Source organism: Synchiropus splendidus, chromosome 1, assembly GCF_027744825.2.
Source record: "Synchiropus splendidus isolate RoL2022-P1 chromosome 1, RoL_Sspl_1.0, whole genome shotgun sequence".
Taxonomy (NCBI): Eukaryota; Metazoa; Chordata; class Actinopteri; order Syngnathiformes; family Callionymidae; genus Synchiropus; species Synchiropus splendidus.
In genome coordinates, this window is record NC_071334.1 from 24,909,511 (window position 1) to 24,936,396 (window position 26,886).

At 41.7% G+C, this 26,886-nt stretch overlaps 1 protein-coding gene across 7 annotated transcripts in view; it reads left to right on the forward strand.

The window, feature by feature from the left end:
• sdk2b (sidekick cell adhesion molecule 2b) overlaps positions 1 to 26,886 on the forward strand; it is a 235,910-nt gene that overhangs the window by 144,481 nt on the left and 64,543 nt on the right. For all 7 annotated transcript variants that reach the window (XM_053854712.1, XM_053854715.1, XM_053854713.1 and 4 more), the window contains exons 2-4: positions 8,509 to 8,668; positions 18,550 to 18,656; positions 20,637 to 20,784. In XM_053854712.1, the coding sequence (XP_053710687.1) occupies positions 8,509 to 8,668; positions 18,550 to 18,656; positions 20,637 to 20,784 (415 nt within the window). The remainder of the gene's footprint in view (positions 1 to 8,508; positions 8,669 to 18,549; positions 18,657 to 20,636; positions 20,785 to 26,886) is intronic.

Consider the following 26,886-nt stretch of genomic DNA (forward strand, 5'->3'; position numbering starts at 1 on the left):
TGCTACCATTATTAAAGGTTTTTACATCCACATGATCCTGACGCTTGAATTGATTTTATTCCCTGTGTAAACCTAAATACTGTAATGTGCTTCTGGGCGCCGGAGTCTGACACTGAAGAGACACAAACAAGTTGCGTTTTGGCCATGGAAACTCTGTCCGGGGGGGTGAGCTTCTCGCCTCAGGTGACTCGGCGCTAGATGAAACTACATGCACAGCGTGACTCCACAGAAACATGATAAACACCGGGCCGTAGAGGATCTGATCGCTGTCTGTGCAGACAACATCTTTCAAAAACAACTTCGCAAACTCCCTGAACACTGAGGTGTGCAGCCGGGAGCGCAGCGGACCGGGACCTGCAATGTGTGCCGGTGTTTGATAACTCTTGTTTTCGTATCTATTAGGCTGATAAACACCTGATTTTATTGGCAGACAGATTTGCCTAAATGACTAGTGCTGCGCTCTACAATAACTGTCTTCACTGCTGTGATCCTGCAACTGTCTGTATGAGGACAGCAAAGAGGAAAGACTCTGATTTTTCCCAAGTTACTGAAGATTACCAGACTATTCAATGATTATTTCTGACATCTGGATCTGTGCTTCATTGACTAAAATCTTCTCGATCATCAGTAACTTTCGTCGTCACTTTGTTCAACGTGTTGTGAGACTGGTGTGGATAAATCAAGACAATCCGTATTACACAGCTTGTTTCCTGGCTGTGAAACACCACATTCTGTTACGGCCGTTGTGGAGGTCCATCATCTGTTAATATCTGAGGTGATTCACAGTGCTAAGAAGTGACTGAGAAATAAGGTGGTCAAGCTGACGGTCGTAAATAGGTTGTCACGCAGCTTCCTTCAGACGTGCTCTGTCGTGGGTCACAAACCAGCTATTTTAGCTGAGGAGGAAAAAGGGGCATCACCTGTGGTGCAGAGGTGCGAGGCTGCACAGCAGGGGTGAATCCAACTAAGGCCACCTGAGAGAGAATGTGCAGTGTGAAACTGCCCTAAGTGTCTGCTTCGGTGTGGGAGCATATGTGGCATGGAACGTGTCATGTGACCACTTCTCAGCAGTTTTGGGGTTTTGTTTTCATCCAAATCATACATATTGTCACCCAAATTCTGGCATTGATGAAGTGTTGTGATTCCATTCCTGAAACCAAGACACACCTACATGGAGAAATGCAATCATCGTAGACACACGCAAATCCCACAGAGGAACCAACTCATACGCCAAATATAGCTAGTCGGCTGCACATATTTTTCACAGCCAGCACGCTGATTCGCAAATCTGTTGGACCACTGACGGACTACCATGCTCATCGCCGTCTCAAACACACACATGAAGCCTGAACAGAGGACTTGACATATATAATAAAGAATCCCTTCACATTTATATATGTCTTCACGCCTTGAAAAACACCTTTGAATGTGTCATCAAGTCACTTTTGATGTGTGCATGTGTGCTGGATCCCCAGTTGGCAGCTTAAATATGTATGCTGTCTTGGAAGCTGCAGGGCCTGGAGGAAAGAAAATGAGGAAGGTGGTGTGAGTCCTGGCAGCGTTGCTTCAGTTGGGCAACTGGGAAGTTACCTGCATTTGCATCCACTTGCTGAACTTATCTCTGGAAACTGTGGAGCACAGTTAGGAAGCAGCACAACTGTATATCTGTGGGACACAGTGAGAGATTTGTTTGGGTTGATAGGCGGGTTCACTGGGACGGTTTGTTTGAGGTAGTGGAGGAGAATCGGTTTAAAGGCTCTATGTTAAAGGAAGAAGCTTAAACAGTTGTTTATACTGCCGTGTGCTCTTTATTTATCGGGAAAGACCATTCTGGCTCTCACATGCAGGATTTAAGGGGGCGTCATAGAGAGGATTTTTCTGTGGCGATCAAGTTGAATCTTCGATTTTAGCACAAGTGGAAGATCAGCGTTTCAATTCTGTGTGCCGACACAGACCTGCAGAGAGCAGATCGAGAGAGTTTTTGCCTGAAGTGGAGCATCTGGCTTTCATCCTGCAGCACACCAACGTTCATCACTATACTCTCTCTCAATCAATTAAAAAGAAAAAAACAACTTTATTTAAAAGCGATAACAGATATAGAATAATGAGATTGAATAGTAATATTCATCAGAATAGTCAATATTAATATTATTGAGAAGTTATTTGTCAAACCATTATCTAGCACCTTGTTTTCACCATTACTTGTATTGTGATATCCTGTCAAACTACACTGCTACACGTATGTAAGGATCAACTCATATTTGCACATTTGCTGAAGTTTTCCTGGAACGCCCCTTACTCACGGCAAACCGTAATGACATTATTATGTCACTCCTTCTGAAACGGCAAAACGCACGAGGGTCAACAACGCTGCGCACACACACCCTGCTAAAAATATGTGCAACCTGCTATCAGAAAAATATTACGCAGTAAAAAAAACGTCAACATTTAATTGCGCGCGACGTCTTGATCACCGCGCAGCCGCTTCTGGAGTGCACGCACGCATATATATATGATTTTTTTTTTTTGTTACTTGAACATTATGTGATATTTATTTTATGTAACAGATCCAATTCCCTCTAAACACGGAAAGGTGTTTAAAACTTAATATGTCTCTACTTGTATTTCTGTCTTGCGAAGCAGATGGGAGTAGATTGGGGATGGGCGATATGGACAAAAGAAGTTATGGTGATAAATGTTGTAATTTCGGTGATAACGATGATTTTGATTCTATTCCATGTGTTGGACACACTACACTCTCTCTTGAAACTGTTTTATGATGAAAATTATTAGTGGAGTTTGTCTTCAACATCATTATTTGTTTATGCTTAAATACAATAGTTAACTAAGTGTAGAGATGAAAAACTCGGTGTTTCATGTCTCTCGTAGAAACCGGTCCTTTTATTTAGGGGTTAAATTGTCTGCTGTATCTCTCCTGAAATGGTGGTTTTTCATTGCCTTCACCTTCTTCTGCCGCTTATCCGGAGTCGGGTAGCGGAGGCGTTCCCAGGCCAGACCAGAGACATAATCTCTCCAGCGAGTCCTGGGTCTTCCCCGGGGTCTCCTCCCGGTAGGACATGCCCGGAACACCTCCCCAGGGAGGCGTCCAGGGGGCATCCGGATCAGATGCCCGAGCCACCTCAACTGGTTCCTCTCGATGTGGAGGAGCAGCGGCTCCACCCCGAGCTCCTCCCGGAGGACCGAACTCCTCACCCTATCTCTAAGGGTGCGCCCAGCCACCCTGCGGAGGAAACTCATCTCAGCCGCTTGTATCCGCGATCTCATCCTTTCGGTCATTACCCAAAGCTCGTGACCATAGTTGAGGGTGGGAATGTAGATCGATCAGGAAATCGAGAGCTTCGTCTTGTGACTCAGCTCCCTCTTCACCACGACGGTCCGATACAGCGACCGCATCACTGCTGCCGCTGCACCAACCCGTCTATCAATCTCACACTCCCCTTTTCCCTCACGCGAGAACAAGACCCCAAGATACTTAAACTCCACCACTTGGGGCAACAACTCTCCACTGACCCGGGGAGAGCAAACCACCTTATTCTGGTTGAGAACCATGGCCTCAGACTTGGAGGTGCTGATCCACATCTCTTGCCTTATTGAAGATTTTGCTAATCCTTTAACGTTGTAGAACTTGTTGATGGTCCCTAACTGATGCCGGGTCGTAGCATTAGCGCTGCCTGAGTGAGTGTGTCCACAATCAGTGAACCCTAATCACTGTCACACACCGGTGTCGGCTGTTAAGCGCTGCGGAGCTGGAGAGCGCGGCGCGCTGTTGCAATCATGTTCATGTATGCAAGTCCAATGCAGTGAGTGTATCACGTGTTTATCGAATTTATTGTGAGATGCAGAATTGTCATCGTGGAGATTGTGTTTGGCAGCATATTGTGTACGATAAGCTATCGCCCATGCCGAGAGTAGATCGGAAATCTGACCAGAAATCATTTTGAATAGAATAGTTTTGCATTGAAAGTTAGATTTTGAATGGAGTCCTGGCCCCAAAAATGGGGCTAAAGATATATATTAGACCTTGACTGGTCTAGAAGGGTTGATCAACTCAGCTGTGACACGCTCACCTTTGTCAGGGCGTGAACGCAGATGTGTGTAAATGTGGGACACATACCTAGTCAGTCACTCCTCTTGCACGTCTACAATGTGTCAGTCTGAACACGCATGTTCCACTCAAGAGTCTTTTGAATGGCGCCATAAGTCCTTACACAGTTGACCCCTCAGAGATCAAGTGACAGTTATCTATAAATATTATGACCAGTTACGCCTGATGGCCTAGTTAGTTGCCATGATGAGCTCTAATGGACTTCCTAATGAGAGATACTCAGCAGGGATCAATATTTGCTTTGGCCACGCATCTTCCTGCGCTTCAGCCAGTGTCTGGTTGCGGCTGATATGGCTTGACTTTTTGTCTGCTCCTCTCTTCCTCTGCTGTTTTACCGTTATCTTCTCATCGTCAGTTTGAAAAGAGCAGGGTCTCTGGGGAGCAATTAGGTCCCAGCATTGTTTCCGCCTCAATCACTTTTGTACTTTTCCCTGTGAAGAATGGATTCCGCTGCACCTCTGTAGGTGCTGCGAGACCAGAAACTGTAGCTCAGGGGTCAGCGAGGATGCCAGCACGTACCGATGTCAATGCAAATGACGGCACCTGAGGCACATGTCAGGTTGATAGTACGGGATTCAAAATGAATCGGTTGTTAACGCAAGGATGTTGTGCGGTTTCACACGATTCACGTGCTGTGGTCATTTGTTTTTTTGAGGGGGGGTTGCAATAATAGAGAGGTGGTCGTAACGCTGACACTTGTAGGTCTATGAAAGCTGCATTGTTGTGAATGTAATTATTATTGGATAACAGCCCCCTGACTGTGCTCTGACTCACTCTTCTCCCAGCGGCTCAATATGAATATGGAATGGAACATGAGGCCACAGATCAATTCAGTTTCGTCCTTGATTGAGTTGTCGCCTGTTTGCGATAAATATTTATTGTCGGCAGCTGCTCCTTCAGGGTCGAGGTGATCAGAATGACAAAAGTCAGGCCGTGGTGAATATTTTAGCCGTGCATCAAGAATTGGCCGGGATTTATGAATACTGATTCGTGACTTATGGAGATGCCTGGTGAACTTTTGACCTGCTCATTTCATATGCTGCCAATTCTCTCCGTTCATTTCTTTATTTGCTCATTGAGTTATCTTTTTTTACATATGTTTTTCCCTCAGTGACATTTTGTATTGGTGTTTTGAGTCATATTTAATGTCTTTGAATTGGATGTCACATGGTCACTGACTTTTTGTCTTGCTTTGATATTTCTGCTTGTTAGCGGTGGAATATACTGTATGCATGAAATGCATATAAGATCATCAACAACTGACAATACATTGGTGGTTGGCACCATCAGTGATTGTGACCAAAACTCGCTTTGCTGTGATGCTGTTTGACGCAAATGACTTGAACAATGGTAGGGAAACTGCAATTTCCAAAGTTGACTCCATCACTACCTGTTGTGTATTAGTGCTTGAAAGAGAACAAAGTGGTTCACAACTGCCTTTGGAATAACCTGTGCTAGACTGGTGAAGGAAGATGTGAAGTCTGTAGGTTAGAGAGAAGAGGAAGCAGAGGACAGGGTGAGATGGAGGAAAATGATCCGCGGTGGCCACCCCTGAAGCGGGAAGCAGAAAGAGAAAGAAGAAGAAGAAAAAGACTAGATCGGAAGACTGCCATTACTCCTCCCACAGTGGGGAAATTTCGGTTGTTAAGGCAGCATACAAACATTCAAGACCTAGACAAAATACCATATAATATATATACAACAATAATGTGTGGAAATTACCAAAATGCCAAACAATGAACAGTGACTCCAGTAGAGTCCGCCACTATACTGAATTACAGTGGTAACTTGGTTCTCAACCACAGTCCGTTCCAGACGTCCGTTCGAGAAGCGATTTGTTTGAAATCTGAATCAATTTTTCCCATTACAATGAATGGAAAAAGAAATAATGCGTTCCAAGCCTTAAAATAGTCTTTTGTAGGAGTGAATGTAGAGTGTCTGCTGCAGGTGCGCTGTTCCTCTATGTGTGTGGCCGCTGCATGTGGGAGGGGTTGCCGAGTGAGTGAGGTCTCTCCAGAAGTGAAGAGGTGCCCGGTGCGTGTCCAGCTCTGAATGTGCGCTTCTGTGCAGTTTGGCTGTGACAAAGTCATAAACCAAGTAACGCTCTGTCCCAGACTCGCCTCATCCCTGTCCCAGCTCCTCGGAGGTGTGGAGAGCGAGCACCTCCCCTGTGACACTCTACCACGGTCCAGTGCGGAGACAGGGAAGGTTTTACACCTGCGTTATACACAATAACAAAGTGAGTCGAGGGTCAGCTGATCGGTCCACGCACGTTATGTTTTTTCAGCTTTTTTTGGTGGCGTTCGAGTTCTGGATTTTCGTTCGAAATCGGAAGCAAAAAAATCTCGAAATTCCAATTTGTTCGAATTACGGGACGTTTGAAAACAGACTTACCACTGTATACTGTTTATTTTTAAAATAGTATTTATAATATTCACAATGATGACATTGTTAGGTCCCAATTCGTTAATGCAGCATCAAGATAAAAAGATGAAATGATTTCTTGATTGGTTTATTTCACCATTTTCTTATCCTTCTGTCGATGATCTGCTCATCTTTCCCATGAAGAAAAACACCAACCCTATAGATCATTGTGACAGCTTAATTTCAAACCCTGCTTATCAGTCAATTTCATAATGATATTATCCAACCATCCAATTAATGCGTTCTATATTTACAATCGTCTTGCAGAGAGGTTTCCATTTTTTTCGCCTGAGTTATTGAGTCTTCATTGAGATGTAGGGACGACATTCACCGCTCAGGTTGCAGCTGCCTCTTCGTCCGTTTCCCCACAATCGCTGGAGCACACTGGTGAAACAAATGTTGAAAGGGTTTGATGACTCCTGTTGCTGGTTCTGCGCTGCCATCAGAGGAATTGATGTGACTCACAAATAAACACAGCTTCTTAGGTAACAAACAATCCTTTGGGAAGAGAAGCTTGCGGTTTTCTTAAGACACAATTCATCTGAGTCAAGTGTGCAGTGCAGTGTGGTGGAGTTCACAGCTGCAATGACAGGTGAAAGTTGTTGACAGTAACCAATTGTTAAGTTGCTGACAGCATCATGTCAGGACATTATCAGTATTTTCCATGCAAGTAAACCAAATCCACAGCAAGAGGAGAAATTAAACTTGGGAACATTGTGAAGAACACTTTGCAATGGACAAAACAAAGGCTAAAGTGAAAAATTAAAAATCTTAAAAATCTTCAAACATACTTAATGCTGTACAGGTGTTTAAAACTATTGAAATTATTTTTTTAAACTACCATTTACAACACTACAATAATACTAGAATGTGATACTAGATATATGCGCGATATTGTATCAATAATTTTGCTGAAATATCGCAAAACCTGATTGTGTGATACTGTCTTGATATTTCAAGTCGGCTATGGCAATATTCAATACATAGACACTTTGATATATGATATTTTGTGTTAAGTACTAAGGTTTTGTTGTTATACACTGGAGATACTTTGTTGATAAAGGGAGTGATTCTGTTCTCTGCTGGAGCGCGAAATTGAACAGACAGTGTTGCTGGACTGATGTGATAACAATAAGCTTGCTTTAATGCCCATATTATTGTACTGCATTATCTGATTTTCCCCTTAAAATTATGCCTCTAATAACAATATATTGTTGAAACAGTATTGCAATAAAATGCAAATTCGCGTACCACCTCTCCTGTACTGGGATATGTACTGTATTGTATGGCAAGATTCTTTCAACAGCCCAAACCTTAACAACCCAAACCAGCAGGTGTGTATAGGATGTGAGCAAATGTGTGTTTATTTGTGCTCAGCGCCTCGGCCCAAACACTGCTAATATGGAATTATAAAACACAGTTTTTCCCTCCCTTTTTTAAAAATGTACTGTTTGTAAATATTGGTAATGACATTGTTAATATCATTATTTGTTATAACAGCTCTTGAAGATTTTGTTTTCTTGATATCGTAGATTTAAGTCATAAATAATTCAGAATTTATGTGGACACTGCTACAGTAATTACATAGTAATTACATGCATATTGTATAACAATATGCTCATCTATGTTTCCCTCTTTAACTGACATATTTGAACATTTTTGTTTGCTATAATCACTCTTTTTCTTTGATCTCTTTATTTTTAGATGTGTGAAATCGTTTTTGCAGCAGTTAAGAGGATAGCTGTGATGTACGAAGATAGTCACAATAAGTATTTCAAAAACCTGCAACATGTTTGATATATTTCGTTTAGAAAAAGAAAGTGTCAATAATCATCACAACCTACTAGCTGAGTTTTCAAATCACTTTGGAGTGTGGCTGGCGTCATTCCCTCACTTTGTGGTCTGTAGTTTATGTGTTTTACTTGAAGTTAATAACACTTTTTTTGTTCCCCTAACAGATGATGTCCCTCCCTACTTCAAGACGGAGCCGGTCCGAAGTCAGCTTCATCTGGAGCGCAACAGACTGGTTCTGACCTGCATGGCTGAAGGAAGCTGGCCGCTGGAGTTCAAGTGGATCCACAACAACACCGAGCTGACACGCTTTTCCCTGGAGTACAGGTGAGCTGGGACTGCCTCAGGCACTGCATGCAGTACATTTTAAGAAAGACACTTGGTTTTTGTTTTCAGTTTGGTAAAAGGCAGTAGCCTGTGCGAAAAGATCACATCAAATTACAACATAAGACAAGACCTGTACAGAACTTGCCAAGTGACATATGCAAAATATGTCATTTCACCTGATCATTTTATGGGTCTGGTTGGATGCTGAAGCTCTGACCTGCAGGATGAGGAAAAAACAGCTCAATAAAAAATAAAATAAAATAAAATGATGCAATATTTTGTTATGTTACTCTTTAGTATTGTTTATTCCCACTTATCTTGCAAATCATCTGCGCTGGTTCTGGTCCTGGCTGCTCTCGCCATCTCCGCTCTCTGACCTCCATCACTCTCTCTGGATAAGTGGCGACGGAACATAAAGGCTGACTGAGTGTGAGGGCAGCAGATAAACGGCCTGTAACGCTAACTGGAAGATCCTAATCACGTGAGGAACATCGCTCTTATCTGGAGCGACGGCGCGTGTGCCGACGGGAGTTGAAATGAAGCACTTCACACGTCGCCTCTTCTCTCCTCTCAACTGTCTGTGTGTGAAAACAAAACCCGGCGCGGGCGCAGACTCGGCCGGGGTTGTTGATAGTCCGCCGTTGTCAGGCGAGAATCTCAGGAGAAAGATAAGATTAAAGTGAGAACCCCAGGGAGCAAACAAGAAAGGTGGTAGAGTCAAAGCATTTTTTCAGGCATACGCAGGATATTGTCACCATTTGGGATTTGACTTCATACACCTCTGAAACATAAGAAGTGTGCCGTTTTGTTGAGATCATCTGACAGTCATTTAATAGGGATTTTATGTAACTTTAGTTCTTAAATATTTATTGTTTTGTTTGATTGATTTTTTTTTTTTTTGTGAAACGATAAGCTCTGGTGCTGCTCCATCGCACTCTCTGGGCCAGTTTTCCCATGTCATGCATGTTAGCATGGCTGTGGCGTCCCTGACTTTCTCATTCTCAGGAGTGTGTTTGGGTGGGGCACCTCCCCCACATGTCAATGAGGTTATGGCTGAGGTCTCCCGTTCGGAGCGCAGCTCTGATTATTGACACCAGGCGACACGGCCATGTGTCCTCTGGCATGTGATCAATAGTGTGAGCTGCATCGGCATTAATATTCTGTGTGAGTGTTTCAGTGTCACAGCGAGGGGAAAAACGTTAAGCATAGCAATAGCTTTCTGCCTTGTGAGTTCACTTGAGTCAGGATAAGCATTGAAAGAAGTTGATGAATGTCACTTTGTACCGACTCCGATATAGCGGAACGTCAGAATGTCTCCTTGCTTGCTGTTAGCTTCAAAGATCCTATTGGCAGTTGAATGGGAACTATTCACGCGGTCACAGCGCCACCCCTCTTTAGGGAGGGCGCATCATCACTCAACAATCCTGTTCACTCAACGCAAATTCTAATGTTTGTTTTTATTCATTGGTGTGCCGTGTGTTTTAAATTTTTTATGTTTTTCCTTGAGTGTAGTTTTGTGTTTTCCTTCACCTTCTTTGTTGCGTAATGATTACAAATTAGATGAGGGAACATATATTATTGCAAATTATGTGTATTTGCTTTTTATGAATCAGGACTGGTGCAACTTGTTGACAGTATTTTGCCCTTGAATAGTCAGCAGAAGTTCACTTTAAACAATGCCTTAATTATTGAGTGTTAACACCAAAGCTAGTAATTAGCTTATTAATAGTTAATGTGCTCCACAAGCAAGTTTCACCTGCATAATGTGTTTGCATATGAAAATTCAATACTGAGAACTTTAAAAGAAAGCAATGTATGTGCTATTGCCACTATATTGGGTTCATGTCTCTGAACACGCATTCAAATATTAAAACAAAGAATCGATGCAGCTGTAATAATAATCTCATTGCATTATCACCTGACTGTACATAGACAATATTTGAAAAAAATAACCCCAAACATCTGGTTTAACTGCACTGCGGAGTGGCTTTTCTCAAGCATTCTTGTGTGCAGAGGAGGTCTGCACTGTGTTATTTATGTTTTTACATGTCAAGTACAAGACAAATTTACAAAGACTGGTGCTACATAATTTTGTCATGTTTTGCCTGTTGCGCTTCATGTATATTTTGCATCTGTTTGGAATTATTTTTCTTGCAATTAATACATAAAATATGTATTTTGGATTTTTTTTTTATGGAATGCAGAAATAAGTGCTTCTTTAGTGAGTGGATTTGAAAACATATAGCAGTCATGCCAGTCTCTATATTGCTACTATATATAGAAATTAAAAATTAAAATTGTGACCACAGCATCGATTTGCAATAATAGGTTTGGCATTCTTTCATTTATTTATATTTTATTTACTTTAGAAAACATAGGTTCAAAATGTGTACAACTTACATCACGTTTAAAATGCAGTGTTGATGCTTGTTTTTTTAACATTTCTTATCTTATCACTACATTGGATCTCGGAGAGATTCAGGACCTCAACACTTCCTGCAGGCAGACCACCGGGGTAATTAACCCAACGTTACAAGTGTTTAGGCCTCCAATTAGCCCTTGAAACTTCGTTTATGGGAGTTAATTATTCAGCAAACCCCTGGAGTCTTCCTTGTTTGTGTTCTGGTGCTTTGCTGCGGTTCAACGGCACTGACCTTTCCCCAAGCATCATTATTAATAAACAATAAAGAGTCGATATATTTTTTACCATATCCTGATAGAAACTTATTATTAGTTAGTCTTTTTTTATTTTTTTTTTCCAAGTCAGGGCTTCTATTTCAATGAATCAGAACAATCGTCTTTTTTTTTTTTCATTTTTTTTTTTTCTATTGGATTTAATTTTGTTTGATTTGGGGAACTTTTCTCACATATTTTCAGAATAAATTTGGCTCATTTTATCTTTCGCATGTGATTCATTCCATCTGTGGGGAACGTAACCCAAGTGCAGCAGGGAGGAGACTGACACAGTGGGTAAAGTCCAAAAAATGTCATAACAAAACTACTCAACTTCTAATCTCAAAGGAGGATGTCAGAAATACAGAAACAAGAACACTACTATGAATAACTAAGGGGGCCGGAAAAGACAAACGTAATTCAAAAACACAACGCGAGATGGCGACAGAGTCCAGACATCACAAACAGAAACAGTCGAATGAATTAACTAGCGTCCGTGAGCGCGTAGCAAGTCCAGGAAAGCGCAATGAGTCCGCAGGATTGGGGGTAAGAGGAACCAGGGTCACAGACACACAGGAAAAAACAAAAAGGAGATCAGTCAATAAAACTCAGGAAACAAAAGTGCTTGGCAAAATGTCCGAGGTTCCCAAAGGCTGTCGAGACGAACGTGGCGGGTCATACCAGGGAGAAAACATGTGACAAACTGACACCGGTTGTAAGTGATCCACTACAAGGTAAAACAAGTGGTCATGAGCGAAAAAAAAAAACAAAAACTGGAAGAAATCCTGGAAGAGAGGCGGAGAAAATGGCAGTAGCAGGAATCAGTCCAAACCAAACTGAACAGACGGAGGGGGATTCGTGTCACCATCAACATATATTTTCTTCAAATTTGCTCCGGTGATCTCATCATTGATTTCGTTTCATATTGGTTTGTGTTTCTTCCAACAACTCTTCAAGGGATGTAAAAGGTCAGTAGCTGATAGTTGAAGAGCTGAATTCAATGTTTTTTTTATTTCGTACGCCTGGAAACAAGAATGTATTTTAAAGAAAGTGATTCATATCTCGATACAATATGTTCCTGTTCTTTCAACCCCTTCCTTGTCCTGTCCTTATTCACTGGCTTGCTCTTTGTGTGATCAAGTGATCGAAGTGAATGCTCAAAACCATACAAAAGAAGGAGCACTTTTTATTATGCATATGCAAACTCTACGTGTCTTTCGGTGTCAGGGTTTTGTTGGAAGTCACAGCTGTTTGTTCCCCAATTCACTTTGCAAAACACATTTCAGAGCAAGGCCGCAGTGGCGTTAAGCACTTCTCTCTGTGGTGGCTGCTTCTCACACTTGTGCGCTCTCTCAGTACAACCACTTGTTTTACCTTGTATTGGATCGTACCTCCTCCTGAAAGTTTGGTCCCTCCAAAATTTGAGATCAGAAAATTTTGTGAGCACATCTATGTTGCATCATCCCGAGTGTATGAAGAAGTGCGTGTGTTCCAAAGAAGGATAAACAAGACCATGGATCAAGCATGATGAGTTTGATACTGTCTTTAGCAATGCATGACTCAATATCATCCATCGTCCACTGTGTTTCCCTGACTGCCAAAGGTCCGACATGACTGAACCTGACCCAACTGTCATGTTTGGAGAAAGGCGTGGCCTGGTTGTCAGTTAGCTGCAAAAACCACAGTTACAATTGTGGCAATGCAAAAAACACTTTGGTTGAGGTCTACACTGTTTACCTCTTGACCTGAAGACCAAACCTCCGTATGTAGATTTTGCTAAAGCCAGAAGTCCATGTTACCTGTCACGGGTTGTATGTGGAGGGGTATCGGAAAGACAGACCAGGACGAGAGTGAAACTTTGTCCTGTAGTTTGTTAGACATTATTTGATCCAGTATTCCCGGGCAGCGTCGGTCACTGACACGCCTCCATCAGTTTAGATCAGATCAGAAAGACGGAGAGGATGATGGAAGAAAATCGAAAGAGACAATGAAAGCAGAAAATGGAATTACCTGAGACAGAGAAGACAAGAAAAATGATGGCAAACACAGCTGTAATGCACAAGCATCTTCAACCTTGAACAGTCAAGCTGCATTTAAGCACGATCACAGAGTCACTGATCATAATTGTCACTTGAGAATGAAACTTCAGTCACGCTCTAAAATTCCGTCCATGTGTGGTGATGCTGCTTTCTTTTTCCCTTTTATCCCATCTTCTTGCTCACAAAGAATTGTTTGCCGTTTATTTATGTGAACACTTTCTTTCGAGCAACTAAAAGTAAAATAAAATAAACCTGCAATCTGTAAGGAATAAAATCTTTTTGGTCTGAAAATGGTAGTAAGAACTGTTAAATGTTTTCTTAAATGTTGTCATGACTTATGCTGTTCATTAAATTACATATCAACGACTCCAAATTTTGATACATATGATTCAGATCTGCTTCACTTTTTTATATAAGACTGTCTGACTCAAGACAGAGGAAAGTATGATTGAATAACATAAAAATCATAAAAATGTTTCACGTTGTGATGTGACCAGGACTGTACAATTGTGGGTGAATCAAATAGTTTGACAATATTGCGATTGTGATTCAGCATGGAATTATTATGATTATTTATTTTTTTTTTTTTGGCAGGCGGTATTGACTTCAAGTCTTCTAAACATATAGTATACCGTAATTTCCGGACTATAAGCCGCTACTTTTTTCTTGCAGTCTGAGCCCTGTGGCTTATACAACAGCATGGCTAATATATGGATTTTTACAGGCTGAAATCAATTTGAGGGATTGAAATTGATGAAATCCGAGGCTTTTAATAGGACTTTAATAGAAGCTGAAAATGTGCTTTTTTTCACCTGCGTGTCCACAGCTCCGTCAACAGAGTCGATCTCCTTTGAGGCCTGGAATCGAGATACAGCCAATGAGACTGGCAGTAGGGGTCGGAACTTTGGGCACGCGGTCAAAAACAGCGCATATTGAGTACTTTAATGTGAATAAAAGACACGAGACGCTGTCTCAAGACAAAGTGAGTTTGACTCAAAAGTCCGACGTGAACCCCAGCATGTCGGGTTTTGGCCGCTGACTCGATCCCGGCTGGAGAGCTGCACCTTGCCTATAGAGAGAGCAGCGTGGATAAATCAAGATGCTCCGTATTGCGCAGCATGTTTCCAGTATTTCCTCACTCTTGATGCGGCACTGAACTGACTACAGCGCAGACAGCACCCCTGAACCTGCGGCTTATCGACCGGTACGGCTTATGTTTGAACAGGATCTGGTTTTCTTCTTAAATTTAGTGGGTGGGAGTAAAATTCCAGTGCGCTCTATAAGAGTATAGGAGATGTATCATTCACTTGAATTAGCTCCGACTAGGTCTGATGGCTGGCTGAAGTCATGCTGAGACCCCTCTGAACATGTCTAAGCAGGCTGCCAGATTTTAGGTGGAGTGGGTTGCCAGGTTTGCCATTGTTCAGACCTATAAGGAGCAATCAATTGTCACTATATTTTAGCTCAAGTTTGTTTGTTGTTTTTAAGCTCCTACATCATTGCTTTTCTTGAGTTTGAACTGTTTAGATAACGTGCGTATGCAACCGTTTTAATCCCTATTTCTTTTGTTTTTTTTCGCTGGAATTCATTGGAATTCATTCAGTCTCAGACCGCCTGCTGACCACAGAACATCAGTCAATTTCTGTCCGGCTCAGCAGGCGGCTGATGACTCTCACCTCGACTCCTGCACCAGACAACACCCATAGCTCTGAAAAGGTTAATCATATGCATTATAAAGGAGAGACTGAAAGACAGGATAATGAAAGGATAAACCTCCTGGTCAACTCACGTGAGGCCAGTGTCAGATAACAAGTCAAACCACGGTGCAAAGGCTTTCATTTGCTCGACACTTGCTTTTATGATTCTGTCCTTTTTCTTTGGTGGTACTGATATTATATTTTTTTATCGTTGACATTACAAGCTGGTCTTTTCATTGTAAAAAATAAATAAATAAATAAATAAAAATTACAAAAACACTGTACAGTATGTATAATTATATTGAATTACAAAATAAAATATGTCATTCATATAATCCAGTAAATGTTTAACCATTTCATGATTGTGTCATTTGTTCATGTTGCCGTAATATTTTAATATTTGTAGTGATTTACGGGTGACCACATGCAGCAAGGAGGAGTCAGAAACCGATCCAACAATTTCATAAAACAACTCAAATATAGTCAACCTCAAAAACAATGAACAAAAAATACAATGCACGAACAGAATTACTCTCTACAGTGGCACCTCGGTTCTCGATCACAATCCATTCCAGACAGCCGTTCCAGAAGCAAATTGTTCGAAATCTGAATCAATTTTTCCCATTACAATGAATGGAAAAAGAAATAATGCGTTCCAAGCCTTAAAATAGTCTTTTGTAGGAGTGAATGTAGAGTGTCTGCTGCAGGTGCGCTGTTCCTCTATGTGTGTGGCCGCTGCATGTGGGAGGGGTTGCCGAGTGAGTGACGTCTCTCCAGAAGTGAAGAGGTGCCCGGTGCGTGTCCAGCTCTGAATGTGCGCTTCTGTGCAGTTTGGCTGTGACAAAGTCATAAACCAAGTAACGCTCTGTCCCAGACTCGCCTCATCCCTGTCTGAGCTCCAGCCCACAACAGGACATCAAACCCTGGAGTGTGCGCTCCAGCACCTCCCCTGTGACACTCTACCACGGTCCAGTGCGGAGACAGGAAAGGTTTTACACCTCAATATGAAGAAGAAACAGTCAGTAAATGTATCGAACGGGACACTTCTGCATACATGCGTTATACACAATAACAAAGCGCGTCGTGGGTCAGCTGATCGGTCCGCGCACGTTATGTTTTTTCCGGCTTTTTTCAGGGCCGTTCGAGTTCTGGATTTTCGTTCGAAATCAGAATTAAAAAAATCTCAAAATTTTTGTTTGAAGTCCGGGAAATCAGAAGCCAAAACGAGCGTCCATGAGCGTAACTCAACCAGAGTCCAAGACACGGCGTAAGTCCACAGGACTGTGGGGAGAGGAACCACGGAGAACGGGCACAAACACACTGGAAAACAAAGGCGATGGATCAGGAAAAACTCACAAAGTCAAAGTGCATGGCAAGAAGTCCACGGTAGGAAGAGGAAGCCCCCCAATCCTGGAAGAGAGGAGGAGAGAAAGGATGGGAGCAGGAAGCAGTCCAAAACAATATGACCAGACGGAGGGGGTTCGTGACAATATTTGTACATTGTTGTTTGTTTGTTTTTTTTTTTCATAAGTGATTTTGTTATTTGATATTGATGAAAATTAGTCATGTGGTTTCATTGAGGGAGTCGTGTCTTATTTCTGGCCACACTTCCATTGAGTTTGTATTGAACATTTTCACTTTACACAGTCTTGGCTGAACTAAATTGCTTCTAAAAATATATCTCTATACTGAATTCATTTTTTCCATCCTGGTACACATGATTTCAAACTCCACTCCTGCACATGGGAGTCGCCTCCACCTGTCAGCTATTTCTAACCCAATGTCTCTACCTCCCTCGTTCGCTCAGCCCCCTGTAGATTGCTTTGCTCTATTATTATCACAAAATGGTGTTTATTTAGTTGATGGCGCACACGGAAGCAGGCGCACATCATTAATAAACACTGCTGATGAGTTGATTAACTCTCAGCACACTTCAGCCTGCAAACTCATTTACTCACTCGGCATCAACTGACACTGCGGTTAATGAAGTTTGATATCACTTGGGTTTTTTTCTCCCTGTTTTGAGATGTGTTTGTTATGTGAGCTTTGCTGTCAAAGCTGTGGCCGATTGTCAAAGTCTTCAACACACATAATAAAAAAGATTTTGTGTGTGTAAAATTTTACATGCCATAAAACCCTAAAACATTTTCAGTGAATTACTGAAAGAATTGAAATAATCATTGCCGATGTTATTGGTGTATGATTAATACCGTTGCTAACCATGGTATGGTACAACAAATTCGCTCATGAGCAATGACCTTTGTAATGTGATTTTTGTTTTCAATGGTAAAGAGGCTTCAGGGATGTCCTGTATGTTTGATGTGCTACAACCTATTTTTCATATTATTTCAGAGCGCTCATTAAAAAACATATTGCACGCTCCCTTAGAAACCATGTCTGACTTCAACTCGACATATTTATTTTGACAAGAGTGTGCCGTGCCAGAGGGACTTTAATTAAACATGTACAAGCCGCTCCAGGCGAATTCACCGTCTACATGCCCTGCTCTCCTCAAACACACCCCTTAAGTGTCTCTGCCACCAGTTAAGCAGTTTGCGGGTAAATCGAGTGCCTACAAAAAGCATTTAATTGCATATCCCACGCCTGTTTGGAATGTCACTCTGTCGACTTTTTCATTCCGCTCAAAATGAAATGAGATCCGGATTCACTTTGAGATAAACCTGGCTTTTTTGAGAGGTGGAACCAATGCAGAGCATCAGAATCAATAAGCTGCCGTAACTGGGAGCTATTCATGTGGTGGAGCTGTGCTTTAAATGGGCATGAATCACGTTGGTAGGTGTTGGTAAGAAGATGAGATTGAAATCATTTTAGTTCAAGTGATGCGCCCGAAGCTGAATTTTCAATGGGACAAGTCATCAGTTCAACAGACTGAAGTTTGTTCAGAACATGAGGTTTTCGACCGTGAGCATCTCTCAAAGCTTCTTTTATCATCCACACTGATGTTGTCGTGGCATGGGTTGGTTTGGTGTGCCTGATTCTGGAGGGGTAAACCTTGAAAGGCTTGTAACTTCCTGCTTTGGTGTGCTTCCTTTAACACCTTAATATAGTTGAAGAATGCACATGTTTTGATGAAGGGGACTCAAACATGCATTTTTTTGCAGAAACTGAACCCATTTCTCTTTGGAAATGTGCCGAATGAGAAGGTTAACAGCAGTACTGCCAACGTCACATCAGTCAAGGTTTTGGAGGGAGAAAACACAGATTCAATCTTGCTCCCTGGAGATTTGTGTTTATTTGCATTGGGGACATTATGTGTGTGTCCGTCGATGCGTGAGGCACCAAAGCTTAGTGAGACCCTTGTGAGGTGGTTCTAATCGCCAAGAATAAGCTGTGACGTCCTGGCTGACCGTTATCAGAGCACAGATGTTGAACTCATTTGCAGCTTTACACGTGCGTGATACCTATATTTAGTACAGTGTTTAGAAATGAACCTTGTTTTCTATGTTCACAGGTATCTAATTCCGTCGCTTGATCGCTCCCACGCCGGATTCTATCGCTGCATCGTCAGAAATCGCGTGGGTGCTCTGCTTCAGAGACGAACGGAAGTGCAAGTCGCTTGTAAGTACATTGGTTTATTAAGTTACATTGCCCTGATTCCATGACTTTTACTTTTCATTCATTTACGTATTCATTTTAATCATTTTAGAATTTCAAAATGAACACGGTGTCAGTATGAGCTGATCGGTTAATCGATCACAAGAAATACATTTGAAATATTTCTGGATGATCACCTTGTATCTAGATTAGACACAGACTCGCCGGCAACTTGGCGACGCATCCTCGCCAGCCACCAAAGAAATCTGACAATCGAATGTTTAGACAATGTCTGATAAGTTACTGTAAATGCTACGTGGAGGCTTAAAATCACACTGTACGCACTGAAGGGTCACATGCAGATGAAAGATGATCTCACATGAAACTTGGCACGACAGACAAGGAGGAAAGTTATCAAATAAAGAGTGTGTCACATGGTTTCGACAGTCCTAATAAACGTGCTGTTGAAATGTTAAGACACTAACACACAAAGTGGAAACAAAGTTGCTGTGTTTGGCAACTTTCACCGAGGGTTGTGCAGTTGCTTTGTAGCATAAGCCACCAAGCTAACTGTTTATTTTTATTTATTTATTTTCTTTATTTTACCCGTATCACCAAACTGTAGTTGCAACACTTCCTCGCCTCGTTGTTCAACCACTGACTTCTGACACCTTATTAATGACAATAATACATGACATAACTTAACAAAGTAGATGTGTAATTTAAACTGTATAAGACTTAAATCCCACACATGACCAAATGACACAAACATTCATCTGATGCGTCTGAAATTGACAAATCAATTGTGAGGATTTTCATTTCCCCAATAATTCAGTTAAAATAATGGCACATCCCATACAATGTGGACCACCAATACAGGTTTGATCTGCCTCAGATAAAGGACTAGCTGTCCATAGGAGGCTCATTCAAAGGACTATTGAATGAGTTCTGTCATGTCTGAAGACTCCGGCTGAGTTTCATCTAACACGCGTGTGTGGCCTACAGTACAATCAAAGTTCCTTCCAGATCCACCCCTATACTTGGATCCCTCTGGTGCCCACGTATATTTGATCTCTTCCTGCCACTGTGTGAACTTCAGTCGATGTAGAATCACACAGTGAGTGTTTAATGTACAGCTCCAGATCAATTTCCCATCTCTGCCTCGACTGCATTTGCGTCTTCCTTTTTAATCAAGACGACACCCCTTCATCCTGCTGTGCAACAAAAGCAGATTGTATTTTCTCCCTTGAAAAGACAAACATAAAAGCTGAAGGATTTGGTTTGACACGCTCCAGTTCAAAGCCTGATATCTGTACATTTTTCACAGATATGATTTCAAAATGGTGCTGCTGCGTAATTGTGTGTTTGATGTGATTTTCCATTGACATCACAGTTCTCTACTTTCGACTCTAATGAAGAACAAATCTTTAGATATTTATCCGCCACTGCTTGCTGTCCACGCTTTGTTTAGACAATAACACGGACTGGCTGCTATTATCAGCCAATTGCCGCGGCAGTTGTTCGGCGTAGAGATCGAACCCAAGTTGAAATGGAATCCATCGGAGAAGCCGCCCATATCTCTCATTTAGCAGCAAGAACACACAGTCGGAATATTGGTGCCAATTTTTTTGTCGGCTCATGAGAGATAATGATCCTGGGGAGGGATAGACTTGTGCTAGCAAACGTATTAGCAGATAATAGAATCGCGACAGAGGTGGTCATCTACTACGTTGAGTAATGCCCACATTTAACGGCTGATCAAGACTGATTGCATCCACACAGGAGGCATTGGAATATGAATATGAGTCAATTTAGTGTTCCCACTGTGTCCCTCTGCGAGTCATTACTTCTGCTTTCTGTCTTAATGAAGCGTGGTAGCCATGGTAACAACACTGTGCTGTCCATCACTGCGGGGCCACTGCAGCGTTTCAGAAGCTTGTGTCGGCAGATTTGAGAAGCTCCTGTGATTGTTTCAGTCTTTTTACTCGTGTGCTCTCTGTGTAGTCATGGGAAGTTTTGAAGAGGGGGAACGAGTCCAGTCGGTGTCACAAGGGATGGGCGCTGTCATCCTGGCGCCACGGATCCGCAGCTTCCCTCAGCCTCAAGTCACCTGGTTCAGAGACGGACGCAAGATTCCACCCAGCAGTCGAATGTAAGTGCAACAGGTTTCACCTCTCCTCTGCTCATTTGGTTCCATCACGTGTGTGCTGCTTATTCATGGGGCTTGTCACGAGCTGCTGGAAACAGTCGTGTGTCAGTCCCCCCCCTGCCCTTTATTAAAAATTCAAACAGTCAGTTTCTCTTCTGAGGGTTTTGTGTGTAAGGACGCAACGTAAAGTATATCATTTAGTTGACGTTACAATAGTTTTGTGACCCTCGGGTGCAGGTTGACCCAGGGACTTCACTTTCAAATGCCAACAATTCTCAATATAGAATATGACCATTTTGTAAATTGAAAATGTATTCATGAATGATGTTAAGCTAAAAAAAGCTTTAAGGTGTTTCCATTATTTTGTCCAACCCCTGTATGTGTCTTTGCATTATTCAATATTGCATTGTAAGCAACATTTCATCTCACATTCTAAACGTATTGTAAAGGCGCGAAGAACAGTTCTTATATTTCCTGCGCCTTATTTCATGAGTAAATCTGGTCCTCAAAAACTCTGGCATCTGCAGAGCTGAAAGTTATTTTCAAAATACAAAAGTTCCTGATGTAACCTCTGCTCTCATTTGTGATTCAGATCAAGCATTTTTTTGTTTGACCCCTTGAGTTTGATGCCCATGTTGTCGCGTTGGATAAAAGTTTCTTTTCACAGATATATAATAAGATCATCCAAGATCAAGAGAAGTATGTTTGTTGCCTGCAGGAGAGAAAAGAATTGGAACAGATTTGAGAGGGCGAGAAACATTTTGAAGACATTTAAAAATAAATAAATAAACAAAATGAAAACTGAAACAGTGAGGGTAAGTGTACCAGCGCAGGAAAACTGAATGTGACACACAAACAGCAATATGCTGAGGTTGTGTTTATTATACATCGATGTGGCATCAATTTAATAGAAAACAAGAAATTTTTATTACATCTGTGCGGCTTTGTGAATTTTCCAGCTTGGCGTTTTTGTTTGATTTTTATTTTTTTTTTCTGACTTATGTGTCTTTCTGCTTTAGTGTGCTGCTCTTACTTTTTCTACCATTCATCTATATTAATGCCCAGGTTTCTGCTTCTCCCTGCGTCTTCTGCAGAACAAGAACAACAAAAACCAAAGCAGTTTAGGGTGTGCATGAACTGGAATTGCCATTTTGTTACTTGTTTTATTCCAAACAACACGCTCCTTTTAGCTTATTTCTGTGCTGCTCTCCCTGTGCATTTTCTGTGCACTTTGCCTGCTATTTTGGCCTTCTACTGAACAACAACCAATGATACGAGTGAAAAACTATTAATAAACGATTACCCTCTCTCCTGGGTCTCTATAAATAGACACTGCAACTGTGTTAATGGGTGACTGAGTCTTGAAGGCATTAGTCGGTATAATGTTTCCAACGCGTTGCTGTAGGAGACACATTCATTCGTCTTCTTATACCTATTCCCTTCTGGGGTTGGTGGGGGCCTGGAGCTGGGCACTTCAGGTGTGAGGCGGGGGACACCACCCTTTGTTGCCAGCCTATCACGGAGACAACCATTCCCACTCGCACCTACAGACAATCTGGAGTACTCAACCTCCTTGAACTGTGGGAAGAAACCAGAGTTAACCCATGCAAGCTGGGGGAGAAGATCCAAACTCCCCACAGAAATGACTCCTTCCACAATAAAAATCAACAGATGAAAATATTGATATATATTGTTGTACCTGGATGTACCTCATCCGCCCCAATCTGCTATTAAATTATGACCGGCTAACATGCATCAGCCAGGACCAGCACTTACAGCTAAAGTGCGAGTGTTGCGTTGGCGCGTCGCGCAGTACACGCAATCCGTGACGGATAATTTGATTGAACTACATATGTTATTTCGACAGTTGATGGTTCAGTTCTTTTCTGTAGAAAAGGGTTGATGTTGGCACCAACTGAAAATGTGTATGGTTAATATCAGAGTGTTTTATTTGTATTTCAGATTCCTTGTCTTCCTCTTTGGTTTTTTTTTTTTCACGCTTAGCTGTTCTCACATGAAGTGTGTGTTGAGCAGCCCTGTCTCATCACATCTGCATGCGTCCCATCGGGAGGCGACCTTGCCCTCGGTCAGACTGAATCTTTCTTATCAGCTCCTCATCATCAGTAATCGTAGTCTGACCTAGAATGACAATGAGGCTCTCGTCTGGACCGGCGGAGCAGCTGAAGGCCTTCGATGGCCACTGGTAAAGGTCGCTGCGAGTTCCATCCCCGCTATTGGATTGCTTTCACGGAGCCGTTCATCCCAACAGCTATGATTTATGAAGTGTGCAGTTGTTTGCAGAAGTTTGATGAAGGCTTAAGCGTTGGACAGACTCTTGGAGAGAGGCAGTTCCCCACTTTAATCTCATATTTCTTTGTCTCTTTCCTTCTTCCTCTCACCTTCTCTTCCTACAATTCGTTTCGATTATATCCCACCCACTGTGGTTCTGTGCTTCGTCTCCCTCAAGCTCTCGGAATGCTAATTTGTGTGCAGTTCCAAGGTCAGTGTGTGCAAATGAGTACAGTTGATAACGGGCTGCTTTTTTTCCCCCCCCGACGCTGAAATTCATTTAATTGAATTTGATTTGTGCCACCAGCACTTGCTCCACAGAGGCACGAGCCACTCACCCAACAGGGTGAAGGAAAACTATTTATGGCTATCACTCCTACATGGCAAGTCTTGCTATTTGTCTTGCTGCCTCTATAGTGTCTACACTTACCATAGAGTGAAGATCGCATTGCCTTTGCTGGTTACTTTCAGCAATGAATAGTGTATTGAACTGATTACACTTTTTCTTTGTTTACGCTTCATTCATACCTGAATATTAGTAAACATCACCATAGTGTTGATCTGGAATTGAGTCTGGAGTTGGAAAACCTGTTGACGAAGTCGAGACAAAACCCACAATGTTTCCAAATGTGTTTTGTTTCTTGAAAATAAAATTATACAAAAATATAAAGCAGATGTGGGCAATCGCCTGCATGTATTCAGCATTCATGAAGTCATATCAGAACATCTCTGCTATTCATCCAGAAATATCAAATGATATATTAAATATAACCCCCTCTCCTCCTCCTCAAAAAAATATACATTTTAACAACGTTTCTTGTCATTCAAAGTATACAATATGATGTGGAGGAAAAACAGATCCTTGCAAAAATGTGCTTTTATGATTTTAAATAAAACCTATTTTAAAATGATTTAAAATAAATATATATATTATCAATCAACATATTTCAGGCATTAAACAACATGTCGTACTTAATCTTTTTTTTCTATTGTGAAGCATTTTCATCTGACCTTTTCTCTGATCTTAAATATACATTCATTTATATCTGCTGGTAGTTTAAACCACCTGATGCAAACTTACTAAAACAGGGACTACCGTACTGAAAATGTATAATGAAAAATTGCATGATTTTTTTCCCATTCGCCATTATAATTATTTTATAAATAAATACATTTCACAAAGGTTAAACCAGTAACTATGCAAGCACCTGCCATGTTAGCTTATTATTTCCACACTAAAACAAATCACTTGAATAAAACCCCCTCTACGTAATTTTAACTTTCTTCTTCTTTCGACCTTGTTCTATGCTGCGCTTTTCTTCCACAGGTGTCATATCTGTAATTTACAGACTCCTCAGGGGTCCAATTTTTTCCTTCACATTGTGCTTTGTTGAGTCACTCCTTTACCAAACCCCAGAATAGTGCCAGTAATCATCAAACCAAAGCTTATGAAATGTAAATGTCCTCCAGGCACTTCAAAATCAGTGGGGCCTGAACCGACTGTAGAGCTGAGGATTGGTTTTTCCACTGTATTTCTCTCTTCCAAACCTCGTTTTTGAATCATTACGTTTCACAGGTTTAGACAAACAGTTACAAATATATAAATAAATAAGTTCATCAGACGTCGCCGCATGAATGACTTATTTCATTGTTATAAATCCTGTATAACCGCGTAAATGTAGGGCCCTGGAAAAGCGTGGATGATTCCGGAGTAACGTGCCTCTTTGTAAAGCCTTCACTGGAAAGATTGATATTGTTTATAATTGGCCTTAAGGTCAGTGTGAAGCCGACGTTTGACCTCACCGGTTCTACGGGACATTTTCTCGCCACTGAAGGTGAATTTTCCACCGAGTGTGAGCAGCAGGAAAGCAGAGGGAGCAGCAGGAAGCAAATCTGTAGTTGAAGCCCGCGGTGAGAAAACAAGTGGTTGTTTTTATGAGCAACCCTCCCTCACCTCTCCTCGCTCACTCCTCCGTCTTTCCGTCCCCTGGAGATGCACGCTTTTTTCATGGCAGGTCTTTTGAGCAGCGAGGGCACACAGCCTGCTGCTCGTGCTCACTCTTCTTATGTTAGGCTTTCATCTATTTACTGGCTCCAGTTCGACTTATTCCTCGGCGATCCGTGTGTGCCGCTTGATCCTCGCGACCTCTGTCTCCCTCCTGGGGAAGACCATCAATGGACTTGGGCAATTTGTCTTCACGTAATAGAAGACTGTGTATGTGGAGTCGGGTCAAACCCCTACGGTATGAGGGGGATGGTTCTTTCCGGCCTTAAGATGGCAAAATACTCTTGTGTGAGTGTGTCGGAATTTCTGCTGGGATCGTCATGTTTAGTGCATCCCAATGTCCAATGCTTTTAAACAACACATTAACTTGTTCAACTGAACTGCACATATAGTTCAACACCATCGTTGCTCATTGGGAGAAAGTAACTGGTTACAAGCCAGCAAACACCTCACCATCATTTGCTACTTGCAGGAAACAACAGGCAGTGATATAGTTGTGACATAAAATAATGTCATCACTAATTCAACTCCTTGCTACCCCTGTCATTATATACTGCAACAGTTGGCGCTTGCTTGATAGTTTATGCCAAAGGTTAAAATGAAATGTCTATTTCTGAGTTAATGTGCACCAGCTTATTGTCCTTTCATAGTCCAATGAACACATGAACACGTGAACAAGTTCAGTGTATATGGGAAACTCCAGTAATTTTCCAATCTTCTTCCATCAAATGCCACTTGGGTTTCTGTCTTATTCCACCTTTGTCCTCAATGTTGGTATGGAAGAAACACGATCACCTCAGTGCTTTGCTCTGTTGCAATTGACAGCACAGCTCTACGTACATTTTCCCAGAGCTTTTCTCTGTGTGGAATCCAAGCCACCAACACTTCTCTCCTGTCAAACTAGAAGCAACACACTTTTTTCATTCTGAATTACAAACTCTCACGGTCTCGTAAACTACAGTACCTGTGTGCTCACAGCATCTTTAAACAACCACAACGGAAAACAAACGTGTTGGTGCTTAGACAACTATGGTCTTTGGCAGCTATATGCAACTATATTAACTTTAAAAAGACACACAAATCATTGATTGAGTAAACATTACTGAATGAAAATACAATAATATAAAACGCTTACAGTCTGACAGTGTTTTTCTGGGGTTTCACTAAACCTGTTTTTAAAAAATGTAATTATATGTACAAGCCCACATTTTAAAAACCAGTTGGATTTTTCTACACTCAACAAATTGTGTAAGAAAATGTAGCTTTTTATGTCTTAAGTTATCCATAAATAATGTCAGCTCATTTGTCAGTAAATGTGGAAATTGCAAAGCAACTATTGGCAATGCAGCGTATATCTAATTATCATAATTCCAGCAGCGTTTAGCACTCAGCTGGCAGCATTAAAAAAAAAAAAAAAAAAAACTCCAACATTACTCAAACTTAAACATAAAGCATTTGAATGTTGAAGTTACATGACAAGCTGTGAGTTATGTTTAAAAACATAATCTCCCCGATGGCCCGGAACTTTCAGCCAACTTCCGAGTCTCTGATGGAATCTGAGGAAAAGTGGGTTAAAAACAGAAGAGATGGCATTTGAAGTTTCAGGAATAGCAGAACTGACACAGACAGAAGCATGCTCATACATCTTATTTGCTCACTTTTCTGAGCTCTGAGGTTTCCATAATTCCCCTGCAATGTGCCAAACGCACGGCCGACTGCTGTTACAAGGCCGAGCCAGCTGCTCTCAACACGGCTGAGAAACTGCGGAGTCAGAGTCGGATAACTGAAATAAAGCCTGACAGACTTGGAAA